This window comes from Musca domestica, unplaced genomic scaffold, assembly GCF_030504385.1.
Source record: "Musca domestica strain aabys unplaced genomic scaffold, Musca_domestica.polishedcontigs.V.1.1 22, whole genome shotgun sequence".
Classification (NCBI taxonomy): Eukaryota; Metazoa; Arthropoda; class Insecta; order Diptera; family Muscidae; genus Musca; species Musca domestica.
Window position 1 is genome coordinate 356,955 of NW_026712262.1, and position 17,741 is coordinate 374,695.

At 37.3% G+C, this 17,741-nt stretch overlaps 2 protein-coding genes across 2 annotated transcripts in view; both read right to left on the reverse strand.

Moving 5' to 3' along the window:
- LOC101895296 (pre-mRNA-splicing factor ATP-dependent RNA helicase PRP16) overlaps window positions 1–17,741 on the reverse strand; it is a 90,810-nt gene that overhangs the window by 46,742 nt on the left and 26,327 nt on the right. The gene's annotated exons all lie outside the window — the stretch shown is intronic.
- LOC131802657 (uncharacterized) lies at window positions 4,462–6,888 on the reverse strand. Its single transcript, XM_059123047.1, has 3 exons — window positions 6,436–6,888; window positions 6,104–6,363; window positions 4,462–6,046 (listed from the first exon to the last, which is right to left on the reverse strand). Coding segments are annotated over exons 1-3 (1,404 nt in total). The 5' UTR covers window positions 6,437–6,888; the 3' UTR covers window positions 4,462–4,903.

Sequence of the window (17,741 nt, forward strand, 5' to 3'; positions counted from 1 at the left end):
GGGTCTTATTTGGAAATTCGGTTTTCGAAATTTGTAAAATATACCACATTTGATATCAGTTCGAATCGTGTAGACTAAAAGTAGTAAATTATACTAAATTTGGGGGAATGAATGGAACTTGAATCCTGAAATTTGAAATTAACATTAATGGCTGAGTGTAGGATTGGGATATGAATGTAGTTTTTGAAATTTGTACTTATATGCACAAAAAGTACTAAAATGTACTAAATTTAGTACAATTTCGATTTGGGTGAAACGATATAGCTGGAATTCCGAATTTTGGAACTAAGGTTACTATTAGTGTAGATTGGGGTATGCAGGAAGTTTTGGAAATTCGAACTTATAGTACTAAATTTGGTACAATTCGTTTTTGAGCGAACAGCAGGTAGGGGTGGAATCCTTAAATTGGGATATAATTGCATCATGCAGGTTGTTATGGAAATTTGTACTTTTGTTTACTTAATGGTACTAAATTTGGTATAAATTAGAATTGTGGTGAACCGATAAAGCTGGAATTCTGAAATTTGGAAAAAGGATTACCGTCGGTGTATAGGATTGGGATATGGAGGTAGGTAGTTTTGGAAATTTGTACTTATATGTACCAACATTTGGTACAATTTAGATTTGAGTGAACCGATAGAGCTGCAATCCTAAGATTACTGAATGTAGGATTGGGATATGGAAGTAGTTTTGGAAATTTGTACCTTTGTGTAAGAAAGGTAATAAATTATACCATATTTGGTATTGAGTGAAGGTATATTGCTTGAAATCTAAATTTTTGCCCAAGAAACACAGTTAGTGTCTTGGGTTAAAACTTGGAGGTGCATAGGAAAATACGTATTACAAACTGGGGTTTCCAACAAAAATGCACAAAATTTGGTACAATTTGGAATTAAGAAAATATGGTAAAATCTTAAAATTCGGTATGAGAATCAATTCTTAAAAATGGAGTTGGTATAAGGAGGTGGTTTTGGAAAATTGTGCCAAGTGTAAAAACTGAGGTACTAATTTTGGAATAATTCAGTTTTGGGTGAATGAAAGAAGTTGGTAATTTAGACTTGTATTGGGTCCCTGTTGATGGCATATTTGCGAAAAAAGGGTGGGTTTGGAAGTGCAGGAAAAGTAGTAAATAGTACTATATTCGGTACGAATGGGTATTGGGTGAACGGAGAGTGCAAGAAAGCTGAAATTTTCTATAAGGGTCGCTGTTTATGTGTTGCCCGGACATAAAGACTACTGTCATTTCCAAGCCACTCGTCCGACAGCTGTTAAAATTATTCCTGCGACAGGCCATTATACTGTTTGCAAGCGTACAAAAGCATTTTGGTGAGAATTTTTCCAGAAAAAAGTTATTCATGATGGAATACAAGCGTGATAGTGTGATTTCTTTATATTTGGCTGGAAAACCACAAGTGACTATCGTTAGAACCCTCCAGCATTTCTTTTGTGTCTCGATACCGTGATACTAGTAGCGTAGCCCGACGTCAAGGAAGTGACCGGGAGAAAACAGCAACATCAGCAGATGTGGTTCGAAATACCAAAATACCGCAGAGCAACATTCGGGCAGCGTGTGACGGTTTCATTGACCGTTTGAAGGCCATAATTCGTGCCAAAGGTGACCAATTCGAACAAATCTAAACTTTAAACATTTCATTTAATAAAATTAAAAAAAAAATTGTAAAAATTATTGCGTTTGACTTGTTGCAGTTTTTTATCTCACCCTGTATGGGAGCTATAGTTATATCTTCACCGATTTTGTCCAAATTTGATGTACTTGCTTCTACCTTTAATTCGGTAGGATGTGCCAAAATTCATGTCATTTGGACTGATATTGGCCATTTGGTGCACAATTAACCCGAAATCGCTTGAAGATATATATGGAAGCTATATCAAAATTTTGACCGATTATCTCCAATTTCAATAGGGTTCGTCCTAGGGCCAAACAAATTAGTAGAATTTCATCTTGACCGGTTAATAAATGCGACCAGTACGTTGCTTACAAAAATACATGGACAGACAAACGAACAGATGGACGGACATGCATAAATCAACTCAGAATGTGATTCTACGCATGCAGATCAGCAAAAAGGAACTACTTTCATATGGTGTAGGGTATAAAATGTTTTAAGTAAACAAAACAGGTACTTTTATTCATCGCAAAAGAAGAGAAAATTTCAACGAAATATAAAGAGAGAGAGAGAGTAAAATTAACCACCACCTTGTTAGTTAAAGGTTAAATCATGATATTCATTAAGGGTCCTTTTTAGCCGATATATTACAGGTCGTCCGTTTTTCTGTAATGAAGCGTGGAAATTTGAGTATATTTCTAAGAAAACAATTTCAAGAACCTCGATTCTTTTTAAGGACTTCCTGGGCCCTCAGAGGTTTTTTAAAGAGCACTTTTCCAAAAACTTGGACCTTATGAAAAATTGTGTATTTTTTAAGAATTCTGTATTTTTAAAGGATTTATTATCCAAAAATTATGAACATTCTATAAAAAGTATTCAAACTTGTCAAAGCGTCCGTTTGGCGCCACGTGACAGCAGTTAAGAAGACGTAGAGTACTCCCTTACGTCCATTAATTGGTTATGTCAACCAAATGAAATTATTCAGAAAATATTTGAAAAATGTCGCCGTAAGTGGTCCTCAGCGAAAATAAAATCTCATAATTCCAAATCAAACAGAGCATTTGATCATTCATTCCGCTGATGGCTGATTACCATCCAAATGGGACTCATTATTTGTTTAATTATTTATTTAAATTTATATTGTTGTTGTTTTTCTAAGATTAGCTATAGATTTAATCAATTTCACAACGAAGGCACTGTTTTTTGATTTCGCCTTGGCCAATTGACAAATTGTTAGGCATTTCAATTGGGTACAGCCACCAGGCCACAACAACGTCATTTGGGGCTATTGATGGGGCCATCCAAAGATTATATGACAAACGAGTATCTTTAGGTATTCCAAAGGGATACAGGGTCCACAATGGTTATCAGCAGTCAATAGTCAATGATGCCAAGTGTCGTGTGATTTTGCTCAGATTCTGTTAATAAATCATAGGAAGATAAGTACAAACATATTCACATACAGATGTACAGTAAAATAGATTTAATGAGAGTATGACTGGTGTCGCTCTCAGTAGTTACTACAGTTCTCTTTCAAATGCTGTAGGTGGTTACATCCACGCCATAGGGTTTGAGTGCAATTGCACTTTCTGTGAAGTTTCTCTTCTCTCACAATCTAATGTTAGCCAGATGCTTCCCTTATCTCTGAGTATAATATTTTATATTTACTTTTAATGTTTATTTTTGCTTCAGACCTTTTTGAGCCAGGGATGGGAGGTTCGAATTAAATATTTTTATTTTAGTTATTAATTCTTTTGGTTATAAGGAAAAAATTGGGTTTAATTTGGTAAGGTCGAACTTTTAATAACCTTCAACATTGGGGAAAGATAGCCCGAATTTCTGGGATATGCAATTTGATTGATATACTCTATTTCCGAGGAACAAAAGTGAGTAAAGGCTATGCGTTAAGGTACCAACCATGGTAGAATTAAGAATGTAACCTCATATGTACATTTTTATACCCTCAGACATATGCCTCGAGAGGATATATATCATTTGATACGGCCAAAACGTTCCTCATCGAAATAAAGGTGTTAGATCCTAGGTCTCTTTGGACCAAATCCGTTTCAAGACGTTTGGCGTCGACCTAGCGATGCACTATGTCGCGAGTTCATACAAACGGCGGCCAAAAATAGAAAGAGTTGTCGTAGGTGGATGAAATTTTGTACAGATGCTTATTATTGGGCTAAAAAGCAAATTACAAAAATTTGGATAGATTGGACCAAAATTCGGTATACCTCCCATATATAGGGTCTTCCAAATTTCACTCTTTTAGCCTATAAAATCGTTAATATTCAACCAAATTTGATGAAAATTGGCATGTAACTTCTAATTGGGCCTATAAAACAGTTGACAAAAAATTGGATTGATCGGACCATGATTTGGTATACCTCCCATACAATGGGTCTTGAAAAATTCTCTCTTTTGGGATATAAAAACGAATGTATTAACCCAAATTCGACGAAAATCTGCAGTTTACTTCTAATTTGGGCTATAAAACAAGTGACAAAAAATTGAATTGATCGGACCATGATTTGGTATACCTCCCATACAATGGGGCTTGAAAATTTCGATTTGTTGGCCTATGAAATCGTATGTATTCAACCATATTAAATGAATATTTGCAGTTTACTTCTTATTTAGTGAAATATTAAAATTGTCTGTAGGTTTACGTTTCAGAGTATTTTATATTACAAAACCCTCTTTTCAATAAAACACGTTTTATTCGTATTTAATTTTTATTAATAACATAAGCTTTGAAATACACTATTCACTACATACCTCACTGCAATCATCAGATTCATCTTCTGAACATATTTCCGGAATATTTAAGTTATTTTCTTCACAAATATATGATTTAATGTCTTCCATGTTATAATTTCGGGCCAATATATTATGACTGTTCAAGGATATTACAGGGTCCGATTGTAGTATCAAATACTGAATTAAATCCCTATTTGACTCGACTCTACCACATTTTCGGGTGTGTTTCAAACGGTTGCTCCTAATTATTTTATGGCATGACTCGATAGCCTCTTCCGAAAGCAGTCCAAGAGGGGATGTACTGTACCTTACATATCCAATGCCATGAACTAAAATTTTATGCACCGTGACTGGCATGTAATACCAAGAGTATAAGTCGATGTAAAGTTGCCATGTATCTTGAAGAAGCTTATGAAATAAATTTATATTTATAAATCTCCCACAAGACAAAATCCGCAAAATGAGGGAAAAATTGTAAATTAATCTTCTGTCGACCCCGGTAATATCTGCCGCTACTTCAATGTTTGAAAAAAAAAACGTCGAGCTGTATTTCCATCATTTGATGTCCCGTAGCCCGGTTTTATTTTGTCGACAAGAAGACCTAGATTTGTTTTTAATGCTCTTCGTATCCTGATTTTATTTTCATTCACTAATATTGTGTTTCTACTATCAATTCGCCATGTCTTGACAGGTAGTTTATATGCAATATGAACAATGCACTCAAAAAACTTAATCCAGGCGTGTAAACTAGATATACCGTTCCTATAACACTCTTCGTTGACTTCTCTTTGGTATATAGATTCATCATTCATTTGTGAAGGCTTGGCGCCACATAAAACACAGGTTGCACAACTTTTATTGCCATACAATACATTTAATACAGCTCCGTCAACCATTGTTAGTTTCATGCGATGAGAAATCATAATTTCATAACTGTTATCAATGTATACACAAGCATCCAAATCTGCTATTTCTTTCTCTATGTTTTCTTTGACTTCATTTATAGTCTGTGAATTTTCCTTTGTAAAAAGTATTTTAATAGGTCTACATAGCCTTGAAGATGAGTGCCTGTCGTTCTGCCACAAGACATTTTCGTTTGTATCATCTAAAATACGCAAGGGCACAAATGAAGAAACGAACATAAATTCATCTGTTGCGTCTTCGTTTCGAAATTTTTGTTTATAGAGGCTATGACCACTGCTGCCATCAAATCCCCATTTACATTCTAAAGTTATATTATTTTTCGGACAAATTTGTAGTTTAGTTAGAATGCTCTTCGCGGTATTATCCAAAAGTGTTTGTAGAGGTACATTCATTGATGTTTCCGTCACTTCTATATTTTCTGGAATCAATTTTTTCTTAGCTTCTGCTATAGCATAATACGATGGGAAACAATTTTTATGTATAGCATTTACAGCATTTCTCATCATGTTATACTGTCTAACTGATAAATCCATATCCACGTAGAGCGCCAATGCTTTTTCCACTGAAATAATGTCCGTTTCCTTTACATTCGAAAATCTTTTTGCAGCTGTTGTTATGATGTCCGCCGAAGTAGATGCAACAAGTTCACCTACACGTCGCCTTTTTGTTCTACATGAACTTTCCTCAAAGTTAATGCGTGGTCGACCTCTTGATGTAGACTTATCAGGTTCCTAAATATTTAAATGTTTTTAAATAATTGGTTTAATAAAAATAATCTTCAAATGTACCGAATCAAATTTAAACGTATCCATAAGAAACCAATCTTTTAAGACCATTTCTACTTTATCCCTCTTTTGATAGTATTTTTTCCACGTAGAAGACAATTTGTAGCAAATATTTTTAACCTTTATGTGTTCTTCGCCCGTCATTTTCCTTCCAATTCGATCCTCAATAAATTCTTTAAGTTTTGCCAGAACATATGACATACTTTGATACTTTACTTCTAACCATTCCAAAAATATGTCACAGTTTTTTAAAGAGGTGGTCACTAAAAAAAGCAAATAACTCTTAGGACCGCAGGTTTCCGCAGCTAATTTTTTTATAGGTTAAAAATACATACTTTTCACAACTAAAATCAACAAAAATGTAGACTAAACTTTTTTAACCTTTTTTTTTCTACTCCACTAATTTCAAGATTTGCTTTACAAAATAGATGAACTAAGTACAACAGGTGTTTGTAACTGTAAACACCATATGATCACTATTTACACCCAAACAAAGGTGAAGCCAAGTTTTTGACATCCCAAGTAACTAAAATAAACACTTTTTTTATAACCGTTACTTTTAATATTCAAATTTTTGAACATATGAAAAAAGTGTCAATTTTCCGAAAAAAATAGAAAAATGCCGATTGCCAAAAACTATCAGATTTGAACCCTCGTACAGGCAAAACTACTTGACGTATCACTACCAAAATTCATATTATTCCTAACTGGAATGTTTTCTATCAATTCTCATCAATAAATTTGTGCTCTTATGTACTTGGTTTTTACCATTTTTGGCCGCGGTCGTGACACTGTGCGATGTCCGTTCATTCGTCTGTCTATCTAGCTGGCTGGCTAGCTGGTGCGAAGAGAGTATCCGATTTAATCCAAACTTGGTACATCGTAATATTATTATTAAATTCAGATAGAGTTCGGAGATGGACAATATCGGTCCGCTCCTTCGTGTACCTCTACCACAAAAGGTCGAACCTTTCAAAGAAAATATTTTTCTGCAAAGAAAGAGAAAGGATATTCCGATTTTGTTCTAACTTTGCAAATCCTAATATTTACGTCAGTCGGTCGGTCCGTCGGTCCACTCCAGCAAGTGCCTCCCCCACAAAGGGTAAAAATTTTGAATAATTATAACTCTTATTATATTCCAATTCCTTTCAAACTTAGCACATTTCAATATTTCTATCAACATAAAATTTGTTGAGAATTTGATAAACATAGGCCCACTGCTTCTGGTACCTCCCCCCACAGAGGGTCAAATTTTTGAATAACCAAAACGATGATAAAATGCGAAATAGACATTCAATTGTCTTCTAATTTCACACATCAAAATATTTTTATTAATACAAAATCTGGTGTGAAGATGAAGATACTCCATGTATTACCTCCCCCTCAAAGGGTCAAAATTTTGAATAGCCATGAAGCTCGTAAATCTCGAAATGAGCATCCGATTCCTTTCTAGCACAGTACATCTCAACATTTCTATCAACACAAAGTTTGTTGAGAATTTGATAGACATCGGCCCACTCCTTGTGGTACCTCCCCCACAGAGGGTCAAATTTTTGAATAACCAAAACTCCCATAAAGTTCGAATTGAGCATCCAATTCTCTTTAAATTTCGCATATCCTAATATTTTTACTTAGACAAGCTCCAGTGGAAAGATGGAATATATAGGATCTCTCTTCTGGTACCTTCCACACAAAGGATCAATATTTTGAATACCCAAATGGTAATGGGGTACTTTGGTTTATGGTCTGGGAAAACGAGATTAGTGTTCGGATCTTCGGAGACGGTTTGAGGACACATGGTATAATCGCTCGAGGACGGCAATTCAATGTAGAGAAATTCGGGAGAATATATAAAGGTTGTCTAAGGTTGTTCTGGCTCGGGAGCTCACGGTAGATATGTTCGCGAGCAGCAGTCCATGCCTTTGCAGATGGATCGGAACTTGGTTAGGCAGCATATAGTAGGTTTGTTCGGCAGCCGATGTCTAGGCCCTCTCAGATGGATCGTAACTCGTTCGACAGCTCATTGTGGGCATGTATGCGAACAGCTGTGGCCTCAGCTATGCTGGTACCTATCACTATTATTACATATCTATAAACTTGTAATTACTTAGTTTCTCGATTTAATTCTACTTTTAACAACTTAGTCTAATAACTTATGAACTATTTACACTGGTTGCTACTGTGATACTTGATAGACGGGCTTCTCTAATTCGAGCGTCCCAAAACTTCGGTGATAGAAGAGGAGTTGGTTCTCTCGTTGGATAAGACCCTCTAAGTTCATCGTTAGTAAACTTCTCCTTGGCCTATAATTGTTAGTTAGCCTGTGTACATCTGATTCATGTACAAGGCTTTCTCTAACTAACCTCTTATCGACTGATGCAGCTCTGTCTAGGAAACATAGAGCGCTAGCCATAAGAAATGTATCTATACACCTAAAATCGATGAATCCGTAAATTATCCACATTAATCCTGGGTTAGCTTTAATCCCAAACAGGACCTAAGAATTCGCCTCTCCCAAATGGGACAATATTCCCTTTTTGGTGGGATGACATCCCAAACCAACTAGGAAAGGCATATTTAATTAGAGGACATGTTAACTGTAGATAAGTAATATAACCTTAAGAGTCAGCCCTCCACTAGTGGTTATAACACGCTGGTAGACCCCATATATATTCCCGACTTTTCTAAGTATATAGTCAATATGCCTAATAAATTCAAAGTTACTATACAATATAACGCTCAGATATTTAATCTGGTCCGAATTGCGAATTTGTTGCCCTCCAATTTCAAGATGTGGCTCATACTGTCTGGCGTTGCGATATAAGTATTTTTTCTCTCATCGCAAACCCAATTCAAATTCAATTTCTTCTTTTTGATTTTCTCCCTGTATTCCATCAAAGAAATTGCGATACATTCTCTTCAAATTCAAAGCAGGCAATACTAAGTATTTTTAGCAGAACCTTTAGCATTAGCAGTATTGCATTATCCATCCCTGTTCGATATTAAAGCTTCTGTGCGATACTATATAAAGAGGTATATGTGTGTATATATGTCTTCATATAATGAAAGGCAGAATATTGGCACACTGGTCATTTGTATAGCTGTTGTTGTTGTTGATGATGATGTTGTTGTTATTTGAAAGCAGACTCTAAAACAAATCTGACACAATGACCGACCACTTGTTAGCTTTATTTCAATTAAGAAATTAACGATTTTAAAAATAAGCAACAAGAAATGACAACAACAATTGTACATAAATAAAATATCTCTTTACAGATGGGGCCTACACTATACAGTAACGGGCAAAATTAATTTAATTTAATAGCAAATGTGGCGAAAAGGAAATCATATAAAGTTATTGATCCATTTAAATATGTGGACAGATAGATTCTCTCCGTTCCATTCGTTGCTGTTTGGAATTTGATTATCGTAGCAGCTCATACTGCTGTGTTCGTTCTGACTCCTCTTAATTGGGTTTTGCTTTTGAGTCCAGTCTCAAAACGTCACAACCTGTACGGTTTGGGTCCACCCGTACCCGTGGAGTTAGTTGAGTAGGTTTTCCTGGGAAAGTGAAATGGGTGCAGCGTGTCATGTGGACCTGTTGCACATGCTGGGCAGATGTTCTGCACATCGCTGTCAATCCGGGCCAAATAGGAATTGAGTCGGCTGCACCATTTGGATCTTAAGTGAGCCAAAACTACTCGATTTTTCTCTCGCTCTTCAGCTGCTATACCCATGACTTGTGAGACCGCGTTGCGTATCCACCAGATGGTGATTCGGATGATTCTGTCTGTAACACCCAAGCAGATATTGTATTGACATCATTATTTTATTATGCCGTCGCACCGATAAGACCTTCGCCTCCTCCTTTAGGTGGTCGTCAGGTGTCATGAGGAGGCACCCTGTAACGGGCGGCATTCTGTCAGGGCTGAATATTTTTCCTACTGCGTAACACTAACGTTTGCGGACCACCGGAGCTGCATAGTTTACCAAAGACCGGCCTATCGCGCCCAGAAAGGTAGAGGTTAAACAGTTCCGGAGATATCATCGCACCTTGGGGAGCTCCTTGTTTCAATCTACGGATGCTCTACTTCCTGCCTCTGGCGTCCGCACGTGTAGTTTATTATTCAACGTTTTAAACTTGGCCGGAGGGCAGTGCGTTCAATGTCCTCGAACAGTGTGGCATGTTTGACTGTATCAAAAGCTTTTGATAAACCAAGTGCCACCATAACATCTCTGACACACAGCCTGATCTGGTTGTGTCCTCTGCTGACATGTTGTGGAAATGGCGTGTAAAGCTGTTATTGTGCTATGCAATTTTCGAAATCCGTGTTGATGGTAAGCTACGGGGAAACACCCTCTTATGCTGGGGAGGAGTAAAGCCTCAAGCGTCTTTGCTTCTGGTGACAAAAGTGATATCGGCCTGTATGAATCACTTTTGCTGGCACCCTTGCCTGGCTTCAGTGGCGGGACTACCCTATTCCTTTTCCAGGCATCTGGAACAATAAGAGTGGCTAACGACAGGTTGAGGAGTTTGGTGAGATATTCAACTCCTGGTTCATCCAGTTGCTTCAACATCACCATAGAGATTCCGTCATTACCAAGCGCTTTGGATGTCTTTCAACAACATCTTCAACATCCTCCAACGTAAATTGTGGTGGTACCTCCACGGTTGGAAGAGATCGTACACGGCGTAGGATCCTTCTCTTAGCCCTGTCACTCTCGGGGTACTCTATAAATTGCCGGTTGAAATAACACGCGCCCTCTTCGGATCTGTCACTTTCACGTCGTTAAATGAGAGATTTGTCCGATCATCCTTTTTTCCAGGGTTCAAGAGAGATATAACCGTTGCCCACAATTAACTCGATCCGGTACTGATGTTGCAATTCTTCTTTTCGGCTTATGCTCACCGACTAACCTGTTTAGCTCCAGAGTAAGTTCCCTCACACTGGTGTTATTAGGGTTAGTACGGCGAAGCTCATTTCGTTCATTTGCTAATCCCGCTGCCTATACTGGGAAATTTGGTCTTATTTCAGATATTCGACGAGGGAGCGGCTACAGCTTTGATGATGTCCCGGAAACACCTATCTGCTACCTGAACATCCGATGGGTTGGGCAGTTTTCTGAAGCGGCGATTGGGATATTCTCTGAATTCTTGCCAATTGGCTTTTCCATGGTCAAGGAAAGTGCGGCATTCAGAGCCTAAAGAAATGACTGATGGCCAACTTACGATATTCGTCAGACCTGGGGATGCGATGGATATGTCCGGCAAGCTGTGGCAGTCTCCCCCTATTCTGGGGTGGACGCGTCCTTATTCACTGTGCAAAACGTGGAGTTATCAATTTGCTCAGCCAGGTCCACTACCTAGGACGGAATGCCATATTTCTTGATGGACATCCTCTAGCACCAGATGGTTATTGGCTACCAGAAGTGAACTAATGTTGGGCATATAACGTGGGGCACAGCTATGCAACGGCGGAATGTAAACTTTAAGAACCTCCACCTCGGCGGTTCCACACCGCTACCCCCATATATTCCATGTACAGTTCACTAGAGTCAAGCTCAGCCGATATAGGTCTGTACTGGACAGAGTGGTGCAATAGGAACGCTAATTATCCACCTCTGGTGCGATCCTTTCTTAATATGTTGTTATGGTGGTACTCAGCTTTGTTTCCTGGAACCCTGCGAACTTGATGTTCTTCGGTCTCATGAAGCTTACGATTTCGTTGATCTTACCTCGGAGACCATCACAGTTGAATTGGAGAAATGTGGAGATGTGGAGGGGGAGTCTCGTACTGCGACGACGAAGATGAAGACTCACGGGGTCTACATTGGCGCAGCTGGAAGCAATGTAGTCCCTATCGCTACACTCCGATATCCGGTTTAAACCGGAACAAATCCGTAAATGCACCAACTCCATGCATCCATTGCATCCCACCGAGACCGATCTGTGGTGGATGCGATTACGACAAACGGAGCAGAACCATGGTCCGGGATTGGTCTCGATCTCGGCTCGGACCAAGAGAATACGGAGCAAAAATTTCGAGTAATGTTGCTTCCACATCAGAAAAATGGACGAACTCGAACCTGTATTTGCTGGGTTGACGACCCTTGGTCGAAGGTTTATTCCTTCGAGTCAATCCGGATAGAATCGGACGCTGTGGGATTTAAACTTCATGGTTGGTTTTTTTCATTGAAATTTGCTGTTATTTTTGCAGGCATTTTTGGGCCCATTCCAATCGACGAGGCTTGTCCGCAGGCAACATTCTTTGCGTCAATTGAATTTTGTACGGGAACAAATGCAAATCAATGCGAACAATCCGTTGTAAAGTAGACCGAGCCATGCCCAACTGCTGAGAACGGCGTTTTTGGAATGTTCTTGGGGACCTCTCAACACTGGCTCGTACGGCAGCGATATTCTCGGCCGATCGCCTTGGTCGACTTTTATATGGCCTCTTCGGATTAGAAAGAGCCTTACCAGTCGAAAATTTTTCGTATAAACGCTTAATGGTGTTCTTAGAAGGCGCACTTCTCACATTTTTTAATGTTTTAAAAGCACGTTGTTTCACAATTGACTTCTTCTGTTGAATGTAAATTTCAACTATTTCAGAGTGCGTGTATTGGTTCATGGTAAAAATCTGCTTGGACTGACGCTTCAAACGCGGTATGTCATTAAACGATGTGACATCTCTGTCAAAAGTTATGGCGTTGCCAGATGGGTCCGTCGAACATGGACAACCCTGTAGATAGCATTTCATATAAAAGCACAATAGCATGGATTAGTTTCAATGTTGTAGGTGTTTCCTCTCTTTTGATGGACACTGTATGCCCACAGGCATACAGTACATACATACCACGTTTGTTTTTATGATCAAAACAGGGACACTAAAAATTTCATTAGCCCAGCACAGCAGAGAGCCACAAAATTTGCAAAAGCTAAATTGCCTAAACTAAATATCCAACTCATGCGATTAATTCTTTGGCGAATGCGTCAATAAACAAATCGTTTTTTTTTTCTTTGGGTACAACTATACCTAACAGATGAAATTAATGTACCTACATATAGTATGTACACATGTTTGTACATATGTCAGTCCTTTAAGAATTCGAATAAGTGGGTGTGTACATACGGACACCTAGCAAGCAAAAGAGTCTAAACGACGACGATGAAGACGATGATAAAAATGATTGTTTTTGTTGATAAACAAACACATCGTGACATATAGTCGTTCAAATAAAATCAACTCCTCGTGCTTTTCCCTCGTGCTCGAGAGCACAGAGATATCATAGCCCCCACCGGGAGAGTGAGTGTGAGTGCGAGAGTATAATCCACCAACAAAACGGGCAAATTTGAATGCATCACTTTGGTAAAAACAAATGTACACAGAGTAATAGAGAGATAAACTGGTGGGCAGGGTTGCTGTGTTAGCAAAAATTAGGTGCATTTTGGGGGGATTAATTAAAATTGAATTTTGTCTAATATAAGAATATAATTACGGCCTATATTTTGTTGTTAATTAGAATTTATTAGAATTAAGGCTCGCGGCTGACATACGAGAGTTGATTTTCTGGGATTTTTACAATGATTAGAAGATGTGAAAAATATATTTTTGAAATGCGTACTAAGTTTGCGAACTGTACGTACCATTTAGTACCATTTTGACACAATGTAGTTTAAGCTGAACGGATGAAGATAGAAATTTGAAACAATATAAAGAGATGATTTTTGAAATGTATACAACAAATGTACGAGAGGTACTACTAAATAGTACTATATTCGGTACAATTCGGTATTGGTTGAACATATGGTGCTTGAAATTTGAAATTTAGTATTAGAGTCGCTGTTTATGTGTAGCCTTAATATATGGAGGTGTTTTGTAAAGTGTATACCATAATTGTACGAAAACTAATAAATGGTACTAAATTTAGTTTTGGTTGAAGGGATTGACATAAAATTCTGAAATTTCATATTTAGATAACTGCTTGCAACTTAGGCTGAAATTTGGAGTTGTTCGAAAAGTACTAAATTGAACTAAGTTGGGTAAAAGGGCGCTCCAGTAGTAGTACTAGATTTGGTACAATTTGGATTTGTGTGAACCGATAGAGAGTTTTGGATCTAAGATTACTGTTACAGTTTCGGACTGGGAAGTTTTGGAATTTCGTATTTATGTGTACTACATGGTATTAAATTTGGTACAATTTGTATTTGGGCGAACCGATAGAGGTGGAATCCTGAATTTGGGAAATAAGATTTGTATTGGATTGCATCAAGTTGTTGTTGTGCAAGTTGTTATCGAAATTTGTACTTATGTGTACTAAATGGTATTAATTTGGTACAAATTGGAATTGTGGTGAACCGACGTAGCTGGAATTCTGATATTTTGTATTAGGGTTAATGTATAGGCCGGAAGTGTTTTCGGAAATATGTACTATAATTGTACGAAAAGTACTGAATGGTACCATATATGATATTGGGTGAAGGGATAGGACAGAAATCCTAAAATTTAATATTTAGATTACTGATGGTATCTCCGTTTGAGATTTCGCGGTGGTTTGGAAATGCGTCCTATATTTGTACGAAAAGTACTTAATGGTAGTTGTTGCCGCCAATGTAATGCAGCACTGAAAATATGCAGCTATGTATCTATACTTTTCATTTTACTATTGTTCTTATACTTTTGTACCTCATGCACTATCCATCTTATGTTTTGCTTTACATCCGGAAATTCTTTTTAAAACTGTTTTTCAACCAAGCTGAAGTAGCTGCGCATAATTCGCGCAAGATTTTCTTAAATGAAAATTTGATGGTTTGAAACCAAAAAGTAAGTGTTAATATGCTTAACTGGATATTCAATAATAATGTACTATTTTAAGGAATTATAACATAAGAATGCGTCACAAGTTGACAATAAAGAAACAATTGGATTTCACTAAAATTAACCTGTGTTGAAAATCAACTCAATCCATCACGAGCTACTACAGCGAACAGTAGTAAATTTGGTTTTGAGTGAATTAATGTTGCTGAAATCCTTAATTTTGATATTGAGGTCTCTTTTGATATTTGGGATTGAAATTTGGAGGTGGTTTTGTAAATGTGCACTATACGAAGTTATACGAAAAGCACTAAATAGTACTACATTTGGTATTGAGTGAAGGGATGGAGCTGAAAACGTGAAATTTTATATTGCGATAACTGTTGGTGTCTAGGATTGAGACATGGAACGGTTTTGCAAATGATTACTAAAATCATACGAAAAGTACTTAATTTGGTACTGAGTGCATTTTGAGTTCTAAAAAGGCCTAACACGAATCTAAAATATTAAGGCGGACTTTTCCATAACAAAGTAGCGAGCACTTGCTAGTTATAAACAGGGTCCGCCATATAAAATGTTTTGGTCCAATAGCCGTAGCCGTTACGCTTTCGGTCCACATTGAACGAATTTTTGTTCACAAAAAATTATGAGGTTGATATTGGCTACATTTGGTTTGAACAGAACGACGCTACGTGCCACACAGCCGAACATGGCCCAAGAACGTAACGGCCACTAGTTGCTCATTATACCCTTAGCAATATGGCTAGAGAGGGTATATATCATTTGATACGGCCAAAAAGTACCACATCGAAATAACGATTTTTGACGCTTGGCCTCTTTGGACCAAATCCGTTTCAAAGCATTTGGAGTCGATCTAGAGATGTCCGTCTGTCCGTCTGTCTGGCTAGGAGTATCCAATGCGATCCAATCTTGGTACATCGAAATATTATTATCAACTTTAGATCGAGCTCGGATATGGGCAATATAGGTCCACTCATTATGGTACCTCCCCACAAAAGGTCGAATTAAAAAAAAACATATATATTTTACTGCACAGAAAGAGAAAGGATGAACCGATTTTGGCCCATCTTTGCATATCCTAATATTTCCATCAGTGCTAGGTCAGATGCGAAAATAGACAATATCGGTCAACTCCATCAAGTATCCCCCCACAAAGGGTCAAAATTTTGAATAATTATAACATTTATAAATTGTGATGTAAGAGTTCGATTATCTTTACATTACACACATTACAATATTTTTATTAGCCCAAGGTGTGGTGTGAAGATGGAATACATCGGTAAACTGCTTCTGGAACCTCCCCCACAAAAACGCGAAATTAACTTCCTATTCCATTTAGATTTTACACATCTTAATATTTCCATCAAAATAAGATCTGCTATAAATATGGTAGAGATCAGATCATTCCTTCTGGTACATCCCCTCACCTAGGGTCAATATTTTGAAATATGCATCCGGTTCTCTTCATATAATTTTGAATATCCTGGAAGCTCATAAAACACGAAATTAACATCGTACCTAAAGTAAATTCTTCTTCTTCCCCCACAAAGAGTCAAAGTTTTTGAATAACCGAAACGATCATAAAATCCGAAGTAAGCATCCGTTTTCCTTCATATTTCACACATCCTATTATTTCTACTAATACAAGATCTGCTGTGAAGGTGAAATATATGGGTCCACTACTTCACGTAAAGGGTCAAAATTTTGGAAGTCAAGCTATTTTTTACAACTTGATATTTCTAAAATACTTCGGAATCTGGTACCTCACGCACATTTCAAAATTCTCTAGAAATTATCACATATCTCTTATAAAGTGAAGGAAGTAGTTGAAAAAGCTCAAACCTGTCACGCCGCAATATTTATATCATATTTATTTAGGTCCGATACGAAATGGACAATATTGGCCCATTCCTTCGGAACCTACTCCATAGAGGGTCAACAGTTTGAATAATCATAACAGAAGTCAAAATATATTTAAATAATCGAACAATGGCTGAGGGTATACATCTTTCAGCTTAACCGACTGATATTTTTTAACTTGTGTTGTTTAGATTTTCCACAAAATAAATAATTCATTTTTTTTTTTGCCCAAACAGAAATTCACCGCAATTTCGAATTATATATTGTCTCGCCACAATAACAAGTTTCGACAAAAAAATATAGGTCTTTTTTTTGTTTTTGAGATTTCGCCTTCTTGTCGTTAGATTTAACCATATTTTTCATTTGAATGCAGTTACATTTAATATTTTTACAGATTTAGACACATATTTTCGTTTTTCACGTCGTTAAACTTAATGCCGTTTTTACTTGTTTCATAGTAATTATTCTTTGAGAAATGGCAACCCTGCATGCATATATTAGTAATGTTTATAGAATTCAAATAATAACACTAGCCAAATGTTTCATTGGGGCAGCGATAACACCGGTTACACCATTAACATGATGACCGTAGAGAAGAGAGTTTACATGTGAAGAGAGAACAGACATGAACTCACCACATTCATTGAGTGCGAATGGGCACGTATACCGTAAGGTACTACCCCACTGCTGTTCAAACTGGCAAACGGTGGGTGATGTGGTTAATAAGAAAGACATTGAGTGAAGAAGAGAGAGATAGGGAAGGAGAGTATGTGGTAGATGATACAATGCCACAACAGTGAGGGGGCACAGGAGAGTGGCACTGTTATTAATCAGTAAATGCAAGGCAAAACAAAACAACAAAAACCATTTCATATCATCAGGGGTGCTCAAGAAGAAATATCTCTTTTCAGTCAAATTTCTCTTTGCTTATTTAAATCAAGAACAAA

What these genes read in the sequence shown, in the direction of transcription:
- LOC131802657 (XM_059123047.1), bottom strand. An exon ending in ATACGTTTAAATTTGATTCG is followed by an intron (nt 6,047 to 6,103) that starts GTACATTTGAAG and finishes TTAAATATTTAG; the next exon opens with GAACCTGATAAGTCTACATC.